The sequence below is a fragment of the Acartia tonsa genome, chromosome 13 (assembly GCF_053477335.1).
Source record: "Acartia tonsa isolate MP-2025a chromosome 13, ASM5347733v1, whole genome shotgun sequence".
In the NCBI taxonomy this organism is placed as follows: domain Eukaryota; kingdom Metazoa; phylum Arthropoda; class Copepoda; order Calanoida; family Acartiidae; genus Acartia; species Acartia tonsa.
Window position 1 is genome coordinate 38,004,541 of NC_137272.1, and position 21,213 is coordinate 38,025,753.

Here is a 21,213-nt window from a genome sequence, read left to right on the forward strand (position 1 = left end):
GGAGTAAATGTGAGCCCCTAAACTGAAAAATAAGCACTCTGCCCATGCCATATGTCTAAATAAATCCCCTCCTTGGGATGAGGGGCTTGGTATATTTGGATTTCCTTACATCTATTTTTAGCCAAATCTAAATTTGATTTTGAAGATTTTGCTATGGGTTAGCTTAGGTTATATTTGGTACAGTATAGCCCTTGCAGGATTAAAATAATTAGATTTAGCGTCTCTTGCCTTACTTTGCTCTTGAGAACTTGTAATTGGTTCCATTCTAAATTCGCTATAAAGCATTCCACTGTAAAAAAAAAAGATTTTTTAGATGGGGGAGGTCGAAATTCGAAGTGGGGGGTATCCAAATCATGATATATGCCCCCAGAGGTGTTTATTTTATAGGATTTGTGGTAGTTCCACTTCTTAATTTGGAAATTATCCTTCTAAATTTGCCTTTTTTAGCCGTTCGTAGAAAAGGGAAATTTTATGATGAGAAAAAATGGTTTTCTATTGAGTATAATGTACTCTTGCGTGTAAACAAAAAAGTGAAACGTCTGTTGCATTATTGAAAAGTTTACATTTTTAGGCACTTTTTAAACTCAAGCAAAGCTTTTCTACATGTAAGGCATATCTCTGTCCGTAATAAATTTCTTTAGATTAGGCATGTTAAAATTGTCCTATTGATTTCAAACGTAACATTATGATTCCTTCAAAACAACTTTTAAAATTATATCTAAATACATTTAATATTATGTGTTATATATATGTTCGGTTGTCTACATGATTTGAAATGCTTAATTGAAGAATTTATCATCCTTGTTCCCTTTCAAATAAGTAATATTTACTTTGTAGGTTATTTTAGTCCAATTTTGCCAATTTATTTTGGTAAATGTAAGTATATATATATAAGTGTGAAGAGATATACATTTAAGTTTTTATACATTACTTGCGGCTTTGCCCTTTAAGGCTTTACAGGGCCGGCCTTTAATTGTAATTTTTATAAATAATTTTTTAAAATTAGCTGGGTCATTTTTCTGGTTGTAATTTCTGGGAGTTTGGGTTTTATCTCCTTTAATAAAGTTAATTTTGAACTCTCTCCCTACACTTGTGGCATATATACAGTACGGATACCTTAATACCTAATTTATTATATTTCAGAGAAACTGATTGAATATGGCCGGTAAAGCAAAGTTGGGAGGTCTTATTTCTGCCACAAAATGTGTTCAAATTGGTGATCAAAACAAGGAATGGTTATTACAGAAAATTACAATTAATATGGACCAGCGCAATGTCCGAGATCTTATGCTTCAGACCAAAAAACTTGCTACATTACATATTAAGTTATATTTTCTATCAATTGGAGGGGGGAAGATTTAAAGTCCCCTCCCCTTATTAATATTTAGAAATATTTCATCATACTTAAAAACAATCCTTCGACTTAAATACCAAATCTAAAATCCCTACACAATTTAAGTACTGAATCATTTCCGTGATTAGCGATATTTTCTAAAAAAAAACGTAATACTTTACGTAAAAGGATGCTATTAACAGCTCTTAACTATTCTTAGCTATGTAATAACCATTGTTTACAATACAGGTAAAAGACAAATTGCGAAAAATAATTGAAGGTGGACTTTCCCAGCTACAATTTATTGTTGACTTTGACTACACCCTGACTAGAGCTCACAAGAACGGAACTCCCGTCGACTGTTCCTGGGCTGTGCTAGAAAATTTCAAGAAGCTTGGTGAAGATTACACAGCCAAGACGAATGCTCTCCGTGCCAAGTATCACCCTATTGAGCTTGATCTAACCATATCCAACGAAGAGAAGATTCCCCACATGGTGGAATGGTATAGGAATGCCAACATGCTGCTGACGGAGGCCGGAGTGCATAAGGATTGGTTCCCCGATATGATCAGCCAAAGTAATTGTGAATTCCGCGACGATACAGACAAAATGATGTCAGCTTTGGAAGAAGATAAAGTGCCTTGTCTTATTCTCTCCGCCGGTCTGGGCGATCTTATCCTCGAGATTTTGAAACATTTCAGGGTTGATCATCCTAACGTTAAGGTTGTTTCTAACTTTTGTAAATACAACGACGAAGGCCTTATTGTTGGACTCAAAGAGCCCATGATCCACATGTACAACAAGTCAGAAAGTTCTGTGCACGACCCTGAGCTGGAAGCGCGCCATAATGTTGTTCTCCTTGGCGATTCCCTCGGAGATCTCCATATGGCGGATGGGGTTCAAAAGTTGAACGTTGTCCTTTCCATTGGTTTTCTCAACAAGAAGATTGAGGAGAATCTGCCGTTGTATAAGGAGAAATTTGATGTTGTGTTGGTTGATGATCAAACTATGGACTTTCCCATGGCCTTGTTGGACGCTGTTAAGACTCAGGATTGTGATTTCTAAATGATAAATTACACTCGGAAAGTAAATGAGAACTTAATTTACCTAGTACTCCTCAATTTAAGCTACGAAGTCTTTACTACCCAATTAGAACATTTTTTTCTCATTTAATTTTTCAATCCTGTCATTTCCTTTCAAGGCTCATTTTCTTGTTATCTGATGGAATTACATATTAGTTAGGTATTCCTATCTAATATAGGTTAATCTATATTGCAGATATTTCTCTTTATGGAGAGGGTATGCCTACTTTTTATTTTATATTGTTGTTTACAAACAATTATATTATTAGCCTTTTATAATGTAATACAAAAATTTGTTGAAGAAAAATGAGTGTAACAATTTCAATCTAGTTCAATTTATATGCATAATCATATCTTGTATAATTTAAAAGATCTTTGTTGTTTTTTGTTAACTTTAACGAAGTACATTGCTGTTGATAATTCATGCTGACGTGTTAAAAAATGTTAGAAAAATACTTTTTCACTCAGCTCAAAATTACAATATACACTTTCTGATTTTAATATTGCTTTATAAAATTGCATGGATTATTTTTTGCTTTGCTTTAACTATCTTAATTTAGTACTTACCCACAAGGACTCTAGCTTCTTATAAAAGCGGGAAGTTTGTAAATATTTTACTCAACACACTAAATCATTACAATTTTCATGAGAAATACGCATTTTATAAGGCACACAAAACGCTCTAATTTTCGTTCTATTTAACGTAATTTTGTAATTTTTTTTGCTGGTTATTTCATTTTACATATACTTTTATCATTTTATCAAAAAAAAATTTAATTTTTTTCATCATTTTTTGGAGAAATTAATGCTTAAACTAAGGGTATCTTTAAACGCAAAATTGACGCACTTAGAATAAAAAATGCGTATTGAGTACAAAGGGGGGATAATTTCAAGTCATGCATGTTCCAAAGATATCTTTTTTTCCATAAAATTTTAATGTTTAGTCCACCGGAGATTACCCTGAAAATCATATATCAATTTAGGAAGGTAATTTTTGTAGAATAGTTACTGAATTTACAACTTTATGTACACTAAAAGTATAGTTAAGATCAAAGGCGTGCAAAAGGTTGGTGTAGGGGTTGTTTACACCACCCTTGTAAAATTAAGGGGGATGGATACACCTCCCTAGGTGTCCACCCATGTCCACCCTCTTGACAAGAGCCTACACCCTCAGATACACCCCTCTATAAATTCCAAGGGGGTGTAAAGGAAATAAATTTACACCCCTTAAAATAAAGAGTGGGGGGGGGGGAGGTGTTTAAGGCGGGTGTTTAAAATTAAGCCACTGATTAAGATAATTCTATGCTATCTATTTTTAGATAAATTAATCATTAATTTCCAGACTTAACTAAAAAAAATCTTGCAATATTCTGTACAACTGTACTGTACAAATTTTAATCAGTAAATAAAAGTGATTGACACAAGAAGGAGCTCTCATACATATGTAATTAAACCACAGTTAATACCTCTAAAGATCTTGATTGATATATATTTATAACTTTTAATATTGTTTACAATAGTGATTAAAGTTAATGTTGGGGAGGGAGATATTTCCCAATCCTCTTTTTAAAGTTTGTAAAAATGTATTACTTGTGTAATGAAGTTTTGGTGACATACTTAAATAAACTATCCTTGATTTTGGTTAAAGGGAGCTGTTAAAAGTTGTAAAAGTCAAAAAATTTAGGTGGTTATAAATTAATGGAATATAACCTGATATTATTATCATTTATGTACAAAAAGATTATAGATACAGTATTACACTTTTTTTCATAAGTAAATTGGATAATTTTTTTTATTTTTTATTGCAACACAAGGTTATTTGTTTATCTCCAGGTTCAAGATTCAACATTATTATTAGTTAAATCTAATTTTCTATTGAAACAAGCATTCAACAATTTTTACAGTATTATCGATTTTAATATGAATTATTAAATATGTATTATTAACCCTTAACAGTCGGGCCCCTTGCCGCACCTTAATCGGTTGGTGATGGGGTGGGCGTTCAACGCTCCCCCCCTATTATCTCAGTTCCTATTAGACCTAGAGGGCTAAATCTTTTTTGTGCAAGTCCCCTGTTTGATAATAAATTTCCGACCTTTTATAAGTCAAAGTCAATTTTTGCTTAGTTCACCTTTTTATTTACCAACCTTTTTTACTTAAAAATTTTAAACGGCTGTAATTTTCTTATTTTTGAAGCTAGAAGAACAATTTTTTTACAGAAAATGTTTATCTTTAAGTAAATTTTATATTAGAAATATCAAATATAAATTTCAGCGGCCGCAGCAGGCGGTCAGCAGGGAAAACGGCTGCGGATCTCTATGAAATTTAGATATGTTATGTTGACATAAAAGAAAATCTTACGTTTAAAAGGGGGACGTAACTGAAGCTTTTTTGATGCTGGGGGGGGGGGGGGGGGTTCTCCGGAACCACTTGATGAACCATGCAAATTTTTTGGACTTAAGCTTTTAGGGGTATGAACATCTTATGGTTTCAAAGTCAACCCCCTACCCCCATCCCCTAGCCCCCTGGGGCTCAAAACCCCCCTAAAAATGAACATAACCTTAATTTTCTCAGAAACCATTTGACCAATAGGGATGATTTCTTAAACTTAAGCTTTTATGGTTATAAACTAACTTCTAGTTTAGAAGTCACCCCCCTGCCGCCTACTCCTAGCCCTCCGGGGCTCAAAAAAACCCTAAAAATGAACCTAACCTTAATTTTCTCAGAAACCATTTGACCAATAGAGATGAATTCTTAAACTTAAGCCTTTATGGTTATAAACTAGCTTTTGGTATAGAAGTCACCCCCCTGCTGCTAACCCCTAGTCCTCCAAGGATAAAAAAAAACCATAAAAATGAACCTAACCTTTATTTTCAAGGGGGTGACTTATAATCTAGGAGTTAGTTTATAATCATAAAAGCTTAAGTTTAAGAAATCATCCCTATTGGTCAAATGGTGTCTGAGAAAAATAAGGTTAGGTTCATTTATAGGATTTTTTAAAGCCCCGGAGGGCTAGGGGTTGGTTGCAGGGGGGTGACTTCTAAACTAGAAGTTAGTTTATAAGCATAAAAGCTTAAGTTTGAAAAATCATCCCTATTGGTCAAATGGTTTCTGAGAAAATTAAGGTTAGGTTCATTTTTAGGTGGGTTTTGAGCCCCGGGGGGCTTGGGGGTGGGGGTAGGGGGGTTGACTTTGAAACCATAATATGTTCATACCCCTAAAAGCTTAAGTCCAAAAAATTTTAACGGTTCATCAAGTGGTTCTGGAGAAACCCCCCCCCCCCCCAGCATCAAAAAAGCTTCAGTTATGTCCCCCTTTTATGTCTCTAAGTCAAAATCAGATGGGTAAGAGGTAAGATTTTAATTGCAATGAACATGATTAATGTTAAAATGCACACTGTATTGTAACTATTGGTGAACTTTAATGATGTCATGCTTATGAAGCCCTAAATAAGATTTCACAAAATCTATTTATCTAACAACTGCAAAATATCCTTAACCTTAAATATCTCAAGGGGACTTGCACAAAAATTTTTAGCTTACTAGCTCTAATAAGAACTGAGATAATAGGGGGGGGGGACGCCCCCCCCCCCCAACTGATTAAGGTGCGGTAATGGGCCCGACCGTAAGGGGTTAATTAATCAGTCTGTTAGACCAATGGTAGAAACTCAGCAGATAGACGAGACAGACAGACAGGCAAGAAGAATGATCAAATTACAGTTTGACCATAATAGACAATTCATTAAATAAAATCCAATAGAGAACCTGTGAATGATCAGACAGATGGAGGGATAGACAGACAGACGGACAGACAGACAGTTTTTGAGGCATTAACAAATTAGAATTAGGCTATGCTAGATGATTCATTGAAATCCGAAAAAGAGGCAGTTAGACAGATAGACTGACAAGTGGAGTGACAGACAGACAAAAAAACAGACAGACAGAGGGACAGACAGACAAAGGGGTATTGCCTAAAAACAGTTTGGCTGCTATATGAATCATTAAAACCCACCATAAAAAGAAATTTACATTAGTTTCATTATTTCGATACTCAACGCCCCCCCCCCCCCAACTCAAAGGGGTTTATTATTTCTTAAAACCAATAAGTGACTTCTCAGCATAATAAAATTGAAAATACTTTTTATTTCATCAATTTATCTTAAATAGAACGAAAGTTATAATCATTTTATTGTCTACAAGAAAAATGCTTTGAGTAAAAATCAACCTAATTGTCAGTAAAAACGTCATATTTATGCATATTTACACAGTAAATAAATTTTAAAATTGTATTCTATTGTAATGAATAACTTAAGGGGGTTGTATGAATTATAAAAAACATAAAAAAACCCTAATTTGGTTAAATTAGTCCACGTAAAGATTGATTTAGTACAGTACGTATGAATAAGTTGTCAATTTCCTGCCAGAGTCCTTGTGTACCCTTTATTATTTATTTATGTTTTTGATTGTAAAATACTAAAAATTTATGTTTAGTTCATGTAAAGTTTATTTCTTGTTATTTTTAAATTTGATTTTTTAGGATTACTTAATTTTTTTCGCTTCGCGAGTTATCTAGTGTTTTGTATCTGTGATTTATAGAAAGATCTGAACAATACAAACCATTGTTAAGCAAATCAGGTTATTTTGTTAGATTTAGTACAAATGTTATTTTAATATTTATCAACAAGTATTAAACCGCGCAAAACTAGGAAAATTAGAAAAATAATTGTCAGTTTAAAGTAAATAAAATATGTCTTTTTTTTGTAATGTTTGATTTTACACATTGATTTTGATTTTGTACTGAATTTTTAATATCTGATAGAAATAATACAAGTTTTTTAAACATCTGTGAAATAAGGAAAGAATAATCCTTTTGACATAATGTCTTATACTAAGATGCTCAAAAAATGTATCAAAAGGGTGGAAAGGTCAACTTTTTGAAACACACACAAAGGAACCAAGATAACAAAGATTTTAAGCACTGGGTCTTACAGTTTTAATGATTCATGATGTGGAATTTTGGATAAATGGCGGCGGAACTGCCAAAAACCGCCGCGGCGATATCCGCTGTTACGCAGCCGTTTCTTTTTAGTTTCATATATATAGTGCTCCATTAAATTAACTGCCCCGCAAAGTGCTAAAACTCTTAAATTTCCTTTGAAGTGCTGGTTTTTAAAATGTTGCACTTCCTACAACTACTTTGTAACAGTTGATACGCTAAACATTTAGTTATATTGTTGTTATATTAAAGTACTTTTTACATAAAAGCTTGTTATTTGTTAGAATAATATTATTTAACTTAATCTAATCCTGAAATTCTAGTTCATTTTTTAAAAAAAATTTATCTGCCCTACCATTTATTATCAATTCTTTAAAAAATGTCCAAGTCTATTCTTTTCATTAAAATAAACCGGAAATTTTTATTACTTCATTTCTAAATGTTGCTTTGTTTTAAAAAACTTAAAATTAATTCCCACTTTTAATTTCAGAGAAATGATTCACAGTTTATTTATTGTGAATCAGTCTGGGGACATATTCCTCGAGAAGCACTGGAAAAGTGTTATTTCAAGATCCATTGTCGACTACTTTTTTGATGCACAGAATAAGGTTTGTTTAGAATTTTTTTACAAGCGAAAGATCAGTAGCAAGTGATAAAGAATAGTTAAAAAATATACCTACCTTTATTTTTTGTGTATAAAAGTGTTTGATACTAGGTGTTTTATGTTATTGATGATGCTTTAGATTTTCTTGAACATATTCTACACCATTGATAAAGTTTCTGATTTCTTTAATTTTTAGGCACAATCGCCCGTTGACATACCTCCTGTTATTTCTACCCCTCATCATTATTTAATTCCAGTTTATAGGTAATATTTATGTTGATATTCATGGGCAAAAGGTGCTTGGGGGGGGGGGGGCAACAACACACCTCTCCTTAAATTTAAATTGTCTAGACCGACATTCCCCTTTTTTTCACCTTCTCAAGGTTTACAACTCCTACTTGGTAAAACCCTGTGCACACCACTCGGCATGTAGTTTAGACTACAATATTATCATGTAAAGGTATGAGATACAACTTGCCTGTATGCCATAAATAAAAGATTTCGCAAACAACTATGCGTCCTTGATCTCTTATGTAAAATTCAATATCGCGTTTTAATTCAGATAAAAACAAGGATGACAACATCCATAAGTAGCGAAGCACAAAAAATTGTGGATGGGAATACGTACAAGTATTTTTAAAGTGTATTTTTTAAAATCAAGAATAGATTTATTGGAAAAAATAAACACGAAACCTTGTTTAATTTTGTATGATGAAGACGGTTAAAGCAAATTACATACTAGAAGCACATAACAATGGAAAAAAAATATTTTGAAACTGGTAATGCAAAAAAGTTTTAAAATTGGACCAAAAATACCAAAGATATGGGGAAATATGTCAAACATATAAAAATAGCCAAAAACCTGCTAAAAGGCAGTTTGGCCGCCATTGTTTCTTTTCTTAAAACGCCTAAATTTAATTTTGATATCTTTAACTGAAAAAATTTTGAAAATCGGACCATAAACACCAAAGATATGGGGAAAATTTGGAAAATATAAAAAAATATCCTAAAACCTGCTAAAAAGCAGTCTGACCGCTATTGATGTTTTATAGTTAATTGTGCTCCTTAATGATGGGAATGTTGTCAAAAAATTTCAGCTCTCTATCTTTTATAGGAGCCGAGGAAATCACGTTTCGCCCAATTCATTAATTACGGACGGACAGACGGACGGACGGACATTGTGAATTATAGAGTAGCTTCGCTACTAAAAAACATTATGTTACATTTTGGGTAAACCTAGAACATCTAAATTAAAGCATAGTACTAGGGAAGCTACTCTATAATTGACTTTGTCGTGATTTTCTCTGCTGTTATTGAAGTTAGACAGCTAAAATTTTCAATGGATATTTCTATGACATATGAGCAATGAGCAATTAGTCTACATATTTTTTTGTCTGTCTGACGATCATGCTTCAAAAGACATTGACCTTAGGTATTTTAAAAGATTTAGTGATTTCTTTGATTTTTTTTTGCATATTCTTTAATTTCATTGTTTTGTTACTGAACATCTACTCTAGAACTTACTTTTTCAGTTTGTCCATTCCTTGTTTTTTTTGTGCTTCGCTACTTATGGATGTTGGCATCCTTGTTTTTATCTGACTTATTTAATTATTCAGGAATAGCCTGTATTTTGTATCAGTATGCATGACAGAAGTACCTCCCCTCTTTGTTGTAGAATTCCTACATCGGGTTGTTGATACTTTCGAGGAAAAATATGAAAATATTGTATATCTTTAACATAGACAATCTTGTAATGAAAGAATAACATATTTTCTGTGCTTTATAAATTGTACTTGACTGTTACAGGAATAATCATGTGAAGTTTTTAATCGATTGGACAACTCTAATATGCTTAAATTACAGCTATAAGCACGACGTACATACGGAATTTAATTATAGAAAAGTTTCTATTCTAAAAATTATCAGATCAACTTGTAAATCTAAGCCACTAGGTATCTATTTGCGTTTTATTTTGATACTTAAAAGACAGCTTAGATTTAAATGTATGTATATTAGAAAGTAGTAACTTTCATATTTTACCATTTACAACAGGATTATTTCAGCGAATGCACAGAAAGCTCTATCAAGGTTTGTACATCTTTTATTGATAAAAAGGGATAGTTTCTAGAATTTAATTGCATTTAGTGAGTTTAGTAATACCTACTAATAGACAAAAAATAATAATTTTATGAGCTTTTAAGTTAAGTTCACATTTTAGGTAGTATAGATTATTTTGAAGATTTTCTAGAGAAAAAAATTAAACTTGTACTTTCTCTAAATATTTGCTAAGCTGTAAGGTCTTTTCTTTTTGTTTGTTTTAGAGTTATGCTCACGTATCTTGTATAGTATTGTTATACTACGGATATAATTGTCCTTGTTCTGTATAGGAAAACTATGTCGTTGTTTACGAACTGCTGGACGAAATGCTGGATAACGGCTTCCCATTGGCCACCGAGGCTAACATCCTGAAGGAGCTCATCAAGCCGCCGAATATTCTGAGGACTGTTGTTAACAGCGTTACTGGTAAGTATTGTAGAGTAGCGTTGCTACGCTATTCATAAATTACCTACTTAATTAGTTTTATTACGCTCTAACTGCTTTTGTATTGCACAAAGTACTCTTGGATCAATGGTACCAAAAATATATGTGCCTTGTCTGTATGAAACACTTCTCAATTTTCATACCTAGGTAATATACTTATTTTAGTTTGGGAGTAGGTCTTTGACCAATTTACCTTATATTTAGAATAGAAAGGTTTCAAAAGAACAACTTATAATAATATAGATCAGGAAATAAAAACTGTTATTTTTGAGTTGTATCATAAAAGTTTTAAAAATACTATAAATTTAGGTACGCATATTATTTTTGTTACAGGTAAATCTAATGTTAGTGATACCCTGCCAACTGGACAGCTCTCTAACATTCCATGGCGCAGGGCTGGTGTTAAATACACCAACAATGAAGCATATTTTGATGTCATTGAGGTAGTACTTTATTTAGCCTAACAACTTTATGAATAGGTATGTCAGTACTTTCAGTTAAACTGAATCAGTTTTTTGAGAGAAAGGGACAATGCAATTTAAACTATCTTTTGGGATCTTTAAATGTTTACAACTCACAAACTTTAATTTTTTTTAAATGCCCATCCCTTAATCCCTAATATTTTTTGCTGGATTTTAATGATCTATCTATTACCTATCTGATAAAATTATTATATTCTGTGATTTAATGACATCATCTGCTAAACCATTTCTCTTTTTATTCTCGCAAACTTCAAAAGTATCTAATTTTACGTTGTAGATAGTTCAAAATAATGTAAGCTTTTATGGCGCCATTTTGGACATTATTCCCCTTTTCCTAAACTATGAATTGATAAAGTTTTTAAAAGCGAAGCTTTTCTATAATTAGGGTAGGTACGTCCGTCCGTCACTCCGTACGTCCGTCCGTCACGGATAGCTTTTTTCGTTAATTTAGGCATGTTAGAATTGTCCTATCGATTTCAAACTTTGCATGGTGATTCCTGCAGTAGTTAGATACGATTTAGAAAGCGTAGCAACTCTATAATCATTACCAAAATGTCCGTACGTCCATTTTAAACATGTTGATTTTTTTACTTTTTTAACAACAAATTTTTATACGATCTAATTATCCGATTGATCTGATTTTTGGTATATTGATTCCTGGGACAACAAAGTACAATATTATAAGCGAAGCAACTCTATAATTAAGTCCTAAAAATGTAAGTATGTCCATAAACATCATTCTGTATCAAGCAGTTTTTCAACAAATTTACTTACAATTTTGCATCGACTCTTATACATTTATATTCTGATTATTCAGTTCTTACACTATACAAGTGTTAATGTCCGTTTGTCCTACCGTTTCAGTGCTTCGCTTTTATGGGTGTTGTCATCCTTGTTTGTCTGAAGCTAAAGATATCGGAAAATGCTTGTCCGAATGTGTTGTGTTTTTTAGCGAAGCTTTTTACAATGGCTTTGGGTGGTTTTAGACTATTTAACTGAAATTATTTGCCTTCCCTCTAGAGGCTAAGGTTCGTTAATAGCTTCGTTTATATTATTGTCCTTATTTTTTTTAAGGAGGTTGATGCAATTATTGACAAACAGGGAGGAACTGTCAGCGCTGAAATTCACGGATATATTGGTAAGTATTAGGGAATCGACTTTTTTTGAAAGGGGTAGTTGCACGAAATGCATTTGAACTTAATTCAGTGAATCGCATATTTTTTCCTGGTTAATTGGTTAATCTACTTTTATATGGCATATATTTGACAGGATTTAAATTTTCTACCACGTAGTTTTTAAAATAACAAGACTTGAAAATCGTCTATTTAAATTGCATACATCACAAAAAGACGATTTTCAAGTCTTAAAATTTTAAAAACTACGGGGTAGAAAACTGAAATTCTTTCAAATACATGCCATACAAATGTAGTTTAACACATTAAATTTACTAAATTAAGTTCAAATGCATTTCGTGCAACTACCCCTTTAAGTATTGCAGTTGCATTTATTATTCCTTCAGTTAAAAAAACATGTTGTAAAGATTTTAACCATTTTGGACAAGTATTATACCCAGTAATTTCACTTGAAATATTTTAGGACTCCCTTATGGGGGGTCAAAAATTCATCAGAACTATGGCTTCATGGTGCCCCCTGAAAAGTCATTGAGGAGTAGAATCAGGACTTTTGTCCGTTTTAAAATATCTCGTTCCTATTCTGAGAAAATTTTTAAAAACCTCTAAAAAAGGGCCAATTTTTAAAAGGCATAATAAATGGAACTGCACTACTTAAATTTCAAAAAAAAGTCGGGGGAAAATCCCCTACTAAGCATCTTTCAATAAGATTATCATATAATTTTAAAATGTGTTGTTCTCAAAAGCAAATATTTTCTAAATATCTGGTTGATATAAAATTTCATTTAGGCATGCTAGAATTGTCTTGTCGCCTATAAACTGGATTATCCTGTTCATTTTATTGTTAGAAAATAAATATAGTATAATGAGACATAATGTTGTACTGTAAGAAAACATTTCTTTAATTAAATCTTAAATGTATTTGGAATTTGCGTTCAGATTTCTAAGAACATAACGCTGGAACATAAAAAATATTGTTACTTTATAGGTACTTGTTATGGATCTTTTCTCTGACTAAATTGTAGAGCATTGATAATTTGATTTGATTGTTGTAATTCCATGCGGACCAAGAGGTCCATTAAAGAAATATCATATTGTCTCATATACCAAGTATCTGCTAACAAAATTTCAAACTTTTAATAATGACATTTTCTCTGGATTCATACATCAATGTTATGATGGACTTAGTTAATAGTTATCTTGTTTATTATTTAAATAAACGCCATTATTGGATTTAATCGTTATTGTTTACAGATTGTTCTGTGAAGTTGACAGGGATGCCGGATCTTACCATGAGTTTTGTTAATCCAAGATTGTTTGATGATGTTTCCTTTCATCCCTGTGTTAGGTAGGCACAAGACTTTTAACGTTGCTCAACATGTAGCTCATCCGTTCATCGTCGGGAAGGTGATAGGTTCAAATCTCGGCTTAAAACCGCGTCATAAATAAAGACGTTAAAAACGGTTCCTACTGCTCCTATGTGAGGATTACGAAATTATTAGTTAGAGAAGGGGAATTATCTATTTTTTAGGGCTTTTGTAAATCATATTTATCGGAGTGGTTTTCAGCCAATTTTCTCATCTTCCCAATCTCTCCTTGAGGCTTGGGGTAAAGTAACTGATAATAGTTAATGTACTTCAGAGTTGTATATTCTGCACAAGATTTATTTTTTTCTCCTGCTGCAAAATATTTTATTTTTTCCCTATTTTTAGTACCTACTCTTTATTTTACTAATTTTTCCCCTCCCATATATCTTTTTTTTTTTCACCTCAAGGAGGGGGGAAAAATGTTTTCAGGACTATTAATTTCTTCATTTCCCCTTCCCCCCCCCCCCCCACCTGAATAATTTTTATTTCCCCCCCACACCTTTTAGCAGGGGATCCTATGCTGAATATAATTATACACCCCTAATGTACTTTGTTCTTAAGTCCAAAAAATTCCTGACAAACACACTCACACACACACACATAATACATGATACATGATTTTTCAGGTATAAACGATGGGAGTCTGATAGAATATTATCCTTTGTACCTCCTGATGGAAACTTTAGGCTTCTCAGCTATCATATTGGTAGGATAAAAATTGTTTATACACAAATCATTATAAAGATTAGCATCAATATTAATGGATATTTTCATTGCAGAATATTTTTCAATGTTAACATTATAGATTTCTTTAGCGCATTATAATCTCAAAACATTGTAAACATAAACCTTATCTTCATAGGAATCGCTAAAACTTTCTAGTCTCCACGTGTGAGGCTGCGATTTTTTTCTTTAGGACCTTGGGTTTGATATTGTCACTGTTGTATATAGTAGTGGAGACCTCATGTATATGATATTAGAACAGCATCATAAGTAAAATTAATATCTCAACAATCATTTTCTTTTCTATTTATAACCTTAACCTAACAGCACTGTCTGCAAGTCCTTACAGTAGATTTCCTCTCGGGGGTGAGGTGACATGTCGGGTTCGAGTCCTCTTCACACCACCCTTGTCCATACTCCGCTTAAAAGCAGAGAGAGAGAGAGAGCACAACGGGCTCGTTATTACACCAGTCCCCAAAATTTTCGAAAAGATTTTCAATATTCGTTGGCTTTACAACTTTGGGGACTATTGTGTGAATTTGAGTAGTTGTTCAATTAGTTGAGTGTTCAAACGTTTCATCCACTAATTTTAAACTACAGAAGGGGTAATTTTGTGTATAATCATTGAGGATGTACCTCAATTTATCAGCCCTTGTAATATTTCCTTAGATCCCTGATTTAAAAGTCCTCTAAGTATCTCTCCGGCTATCTAGGAAGTGGTTCCTGTGTTGCCATCCCAGTGTATGTGCGCCACAACATGACCTGGTTGTCAGGTGGCACCTCTGGCAAGCTGGACATCACTGTCGGGCCCAAGCAAACCATGGGCCGTCAAGTCGAACAGGTGACACAATTAAATATGAATTATATTCATGAAAAAAAAATTTGATAATATGAATAAAGTAGTCCCATTTATTTTTCTCTTCAATTCTTTAGTATTATGTTAAGGTTTTTGTCTTAAGGATCTCAATAACCGCTGAACTGATATGGTTTTCCTTTACAGGGAAGCTTTTTATAGGTCAAGGGAAGATCTTTAACTACTTTTGGAGAGGCTATCGTCACCCTCCCAATAAAAATTTTACAATTTGTATTATTAAGGTGAAACTAGAGATTCCTATGCCAAAGTCTGTTCTCAATTGTACCCTCACTGCAAACCAGGTAAACTTAAATTGATTGATTTTCTTAATGAATTATAAGTTCTAGTTTTACGATGAAATGTGATAAGCTTAGCTACCATTAAAGATAGACTGCTAATAAGATAAGATTGGAACCAATATAATTTTCTTACCTGCTATTAAAGATTGATGATTGAAATTTATCGTGAAGATTTCCCTGGAAAGTAAAAATCGTTTGTTTAAGATGCCTCCGTCCGTCTGTTCCTTTTTCATTGTTTTGTTAGAAATTTAGTTTACTTTTATGAACCTCCCCTACTTATAGTTGGTGTAACAGATTTATATTATAGATGTATATACAGATAACTACCTCTTACCCTTTTAATATTTCCGATACTATTGGTTGATTTTCAAAGACCCAATTGAGAGTCGGCACAAGGTCCTTTGGATGGAGACATACATTTATTTAACCCCTTTCCCCCCTTAGTGTTTCACTCTAATGTTGGTGTCATCCTTATTTTTTTTATTTAGGGAAAGTATTCATTTGATCCAGTGAGTAAGTTGCTAGTTTGGGAGGTGGGCAAGATTGACCTCACAAAGCTGCCAAATATTAGGTAAGGTTCATTTAACGTTAAGTGTTAAAGTGCTAGTTTTCGAAGATATTGGCTGTGAGTGACTTCAAATCAGTATCACACTTTAAAATGACCAATCATATGAACATTATATGAATACAATAGCACAAACATTTATACTGCGGTAATTAATTCATACCCATCTCATTAAAGGGGTAATTTCACGAAATACATTTGAACTTAATTTAGTGAACCGCATATTTTTCTCCTAGTTAATGGGTTAAACTACATTTTTATAGCTTCTATTTGAAATGAATTCAATTTTCTACCACGTAGTTTTTAAAATATCAAGACTTGAAAATTGTCTTTTTGTGATATATGCAATTTTTATAGCTTATATTTGAAATAAATTCAATTTTCTACCACGTAGTTTTTAAAATATCAAGACTTGAAAATTGTCTTTTTGTGATATATGCAATTTAAAAAGCGATTTTCAAGTCTTGATATTTTAAAAACTACGTGGTAGAAAATTGAAATTCTTCCAAATATATGCCAAATAAATGTTGTTTAACCATTTAACCAGAGCTCGATCTTTAAATCGTTTATAGGTGATTTAAACCGGGGCGATTCATTTGGCGCACCATCAAATTATTAATATCAATCTTTAAATCGAATTTGCATGGGCGATTTGAATCGGGCAGTGGCGCGGGCCCGGCGCGGCAACGCCACTCACCGAGTGGCATTGCCGGTTTAAATCGGGGTGATTTATTTAATAAATAAATATTTTTTTTTAATTTTTAATTACTTTAATATTTTATTGCAAAACTATTGTGAAAACATTTTTATAGTTATTTTTAAAATAAATTATATATTAATGTTTTATATAAAATACCATGCTGACACGGAATTTTACATAAAATGCCTTACTGACACGGCTTATGTAATAAAGTTGTACTGGCGCGGATCGATATTTTATTGAGTGTCGCAAGCGATTTAACAACACCGCGCCGAAAATCTTTTAAATATCAATGTTTTATAGGCGCGCTGTGGCTAACCACCAGCGCACCTACAAATCACCTCTGAATCGCCCCGATTCAGCGCACTATAAAAACGATTTAAAGATTTATATATTTTATAAAATATGCGGTTCACTAATTCAAATGCAATTCGAGAAACTAGGGAAAATGCTTTGGCTCTTAAACAGGTTTATAATTTTATATTTTCCATACAAGAAATAATCAGTACCTACAGGGTTTGGTAATAACAAGAAAGCTTTTGTATTGTATTTTGTTTGGAATATTTGGACGTGAAGCTCATAAAAAAATTCGTTCACGTCCAATGTCTGTATGGCTATCTATTCCCTATACAATATAATAATAGTCGATACAAAAACAACATTTTAGAATTTTTATCATTTGTTTAGAGGAAATGTGAACCTAACCACTGGTAGCAGCCCCGCTAGTACGAACCCCACAATCAATGTTCATTTTACCATCACGCAACTGGCCGTTTCCGGGCTTAAAGTTAACAGGTACAGTTGTCATTGAATTGGGTTGAATGTAATATTTTTAATATGAAAAATACCTAAATTTTGAGACGTTATGTTTGTGATGCTACGCTCAGTTAGAAATTTTAAATTGTTTTTTTGTATACAAAAAAAGAATTTAATTTTTAACACAAAATGCATCAAATTCTATCTTTTGTTTCCGTTTTTATCACGCAAACCTAGTTCTATAAAGCACCCATAACTCTATACCTATCTAAGATCTTAACGATAATTTTCCTATTTTGATGATATTATAAGAGACTTTTTCCTCTAGGTTGGATATGTATGGAGAAAAGTATAAACCCTTCAAAGGAGTAAAATATATCACCAAGGCGGGCAGATTTCAAGTTAGAATGTAGAAACCTATAACATCTGAACATTATTTTTTATGGTATTTTAAGTTTTTGTTTGTTTATTTTATCAATTAAGATGGAGAGATGGCTAGCTAAATCTATTTTTACGATTTCAAAATATGAAATGTTTTAAGAAAAAGAAAACTGTAAGTACCATTTTAACATAACATTTGCACCAAATTTTCCAACTAATGCTTTTTTCTTATATTTGTACTAAAAATTTTGCTACCATGTTTATTGTTTAAATGATTGTTTTATATAAGGGCAACGCAGCCGCTAGTATCAAACTTTTTAGCAGCTAAAATATTAGGGTTGGCAATCCGCTCAATTTTTGGGTCGGATTCGGATTCTTACAAAAATCCGCTCCAAAAAGCGGATTAATCCGTGGATTGCGGATTCTTGTTTATTTTTTGGGATTTTGGATTGCGGATTCTAGCATTAATTTTAAAGGTCTCACTCTCTGTATAAAAAAAATCAAGCCCCTACACCATTTTACCTGTAGTCTAGAAACAATAAAAGACTTTTTTTTGGTTTTGTCTGTCACATTTAAAAAAGTGCTACAAAATTCATGAAAATTAACAATCCGAATCCGCAATTTAGTTTGCGGATTCGGATTCTGAATCCAAATTATGGTGGATTGCGGATTTCGGATTCGGATTGCCAACCTTAACAGTGACTGCTGAGCTCTTTTATAAAAATTCTAAGTGTGATTTATTTTTACCAATCCTAGTGTTGTTTTTAACTAAATGTGATGTTTTTATAATTAGATCTGTAATTATATTTATTTTTTATTATTATGTATATATTTAAGATTTTAGGTCCAATTTATCAATTATATTATTTACGAACTTTGCATTTAAAAGTTTAAAGAACGTTAATAATGTTTAAAAAGTGCACAAATATTAGCTATGTAAAGAGGGACTGACGTACGTTTAAAGCATAAAGAGCAGCTACAATAAAACTTATGTGCTGTTTGGATTATTTTTCTAGGGTTATAAAAGATGCATTTACCTATATTTGTGGTGTTCTTTCACTTCCGCATATAATTACAATAGCACTGTGTTTCATATTCGCCAAGTAAACATTCAAGGGTTCAAGGACGTCCAAGGGGGGGGGGGGGTGGTAAAGGGTGGATTAACCTCCGTTCTTATAAATAAAAAAGCTTGGAGGTACTTGCCTCTATGATATAAAGATTACTCCCCCCAAAATTTTTATTTTAATTCCCCTCCAAATAAAAAAGATTGGACGTCCTTGCAAGGTCATTTATTTATGTATCTAAAGCAAGTGCTATAATAAGGTGGCTGTTTGACTTGCGGTTCTGGTTAGTTGATTATGTTATACATATGCGGAAGTGCATGCACACCGTAATTTTATTATTTATATTCTATTATTTGATTCAGTTAGATACATTGGTGGATTTTTGGTAAATGGTGAGATATTGTGTTATCTGTAATATTCTCTAAGTTTTCATCTTAAAAAAAAACAAGTAAAGAAAAGAAAATTCTTTCTTCTTGATATATTCTACCAAAGGTATTACCTCATACACAAAATTCTTTCGTCCATTTTCCTTTCCTTGAACAGTAGATTTTAAAAGAGAACAAACAATGTCTTTACCATTATTTACATTAATAGAAGTATCTTACTATAATTTCAAGAAAAAAATCGTCCAAAATGCCACCTAAAAAGCGCGGGACTAGAGCCTCCAAAAGGAAAGCTGAGCCCGTAGACGATCAACCCTTGGAAGGAGAGGATGAGGTAAGTTGATTGTTTTTGCTGCTTTGTCATGCGCTTTTAAAATATCTATCTTTGACATCTTAACAATCTATCTATCTATTTATCTGTCTGATGTCTCTGTGTCTGTTTGTCTATCTGTAGTTGTACGTCGGGTCTTTTTGTCTGTAGGTAGTATACCTGTCTGTCTATATATCCATCTTATCTATGTACAGAGTGTTTCAGAGAAAACTGCGTTTTCCAGATTTGGAAAACAACCATTAAGAGTACAAAAAAATAATTATATGTCCATATTCTCTATAAAAATATGCATCGAATTTGTTACAGGTGTTTTTTAATATCTCTTAAAACAACAGCGTATTTTAGAGCCCAAATAATTCAAAAGGTGTGGTTGTTATTGTATTCTTAAAGAATTTAATGCTATAACGTTGAATTAAAATCTTTTTTTACTTGAAAACAACATTATAACATAAACATCAAAATAATCTAATAATTACATTTAAAACTTAATTTAAAATGCCTTTTTTTAAACAAAAAATTAAAATTCTTCATATTCGTTCCTCGCCCATCTTCCCCCTTTAATCTCTTAATTTTGATAGACAGATTATAAGGGATCATCTTAAAAACATGAGTAATTAAAGAAAACGCACTTTTTACCAACAATTTCAAACCATGATAACTTGCTTATTTTTTAAAGATATTGAAATGAAATAAAAAGTGACTTGTTTTATTTGTCAATGCACACAGTATTAATAGAATTTTTTTTTCTAAAAATGTCTTAGAGAAATAGAAAAAACTAAATTCTGAAGAACCTAAAAAGGGTTTGCATGGAGCCAAAAAAGAAAATATGTAAATTTCATAGGTGGACATTGATTCAACCTTTTACTACTTTGATATTGAATTTTGAAACAATATGTTGCAAAATATTCAAGTTATTTCAATCTAATTGATATTCATATTCAACATCAAGCATTTTCCCCCTACATGTACCAATCAGTACAGCAGCATTTTTAGAGATATCAAAAAACACCTGAAGTAAATCCGATGTACATTTTTACATAGAATATGGACCTATAATCCTTTTTTTCATATTCCTTCTGGTTGTCTGGAAAACGCAGTTTATTTTGAAACACCGTGTATATACACATATTATATACCTATGTCTATCTAAGTGTCTATCCATATATCTTTCTAACTGTATTGTTTTTTTCTATGTCTGACTGTCATTTCGTTTATCTGTATGTTTGATAGTGTGATCATCTCTTGTTTGTCAGTTTGATTGTTCTTCTGTCTTTTTCTTTGTCTGTCTTTTTGTCTTGTTGGCCTGTCTTTTTGTCTCTTGTGGTGTTTGTGTGTATCTCTATTTGTAAGTCTGTATATTATCTATCTGTATATTCTTCTTTCTTTATCCATCCATCTGTGTATGTAGGAATCTCAGAGTGGGAGTGAAGAGGCCGAGGGAAGTGGAAGCGAAGAACAAGAACAAGAGCCTATGGAAGAACAGGGATGTCTTGTCATATAAAAAAACACACAATTTAACCTTAACTGAAAATTAATCTAGTGAACCCTAGGAATGGGGCATTGTTTATTAAAAAAAAACACCACTCCCTTGCTCCCCAAAAGTCAATCATGTATGAACATTTTC

General features: G+C 32.4%; 2 protein-coding genes and 2 long non-coding RNA genes across 4 annotated transcripts; all 4 read left to right on the forward strand.

Moving 5' to 3' along the window:
- Positions 1-1,576: 1,576 nt before the first annotated feature.
- Positions 1,577-3,141, forward strand: cN-IIIB (cytosolic 5'-nucleotidase IIIB; the record flags this gene model as incomplete). The annotated part of the gene is made up of 1 exon (XM_080181024.1): positions 1,577-3,141. A coding segment is annotated over one exon (822 nt), but the record flags the coding sequence as incomplete, so codon positions are not given.
- A 4,754-nt stretch (positions 3,142-7,895) lies between these two features.
- On the forward strand, positions 7,896-18,728 carry cm (AP-3 complex subunit carmine). Its single transcript, XM_080145315.1, has 15 exons — positions 7,896-8,018; positions 8,211-8,278; positions 9,631-9,739; positions 10,067-10,102; positions 10,402-10,537; positions 10,889-10,998; positions 12,112-12,175; positions 13,422-13,515; positions 14,161-14,240; positions 14,971-15,098; positions 15,353-15,412; positions 15,898-15,980; positions 17,362-17,469; positions 17,759-18,148; positions 18,511-18,728. The coding sequence occupies exons 1-14, from the start codon at positions 7,905-7,907 to the stop codon at positions 17,841-17,843; spliced, it is 1,275 nt and encodes a 424-aa protein (XP_080001441.1). The 5' UTR covers positions 7,896-7,904; the 3' UTR covers positions 17,844-18,148; positions 18,511-18,728.
- Positions 18,729-18,787: 59 nt separating this feature from the next.
- LOC145303709 (uncharacterized) lies at positions 18,788-19,338 on the forward strand. The gene is made up of 2 exons (XR_013873794.1): positions 18,788-18,914; positions 19,135-19,338. It is a non-coding gene; the product is annotated as an uncharacterized LOC145303709 (long non-coding RNA).
- A 127-nt stretch (positions 19,339-19,465) lies between these two features.
- Positions 19,466-21,131, forward strand: LOC145303707 (uncharacterized). Its single transcript, XR_013873793.1, has 2 exons — positions 19,466-19,592; positions 20,998-21,131. It is a non-coding gene; the product is annotated as an uncharacterized LOC145303707 (long non-coding RNA).
- Positions 21,132-21,213: the final 82 nt, after the last annotated feature.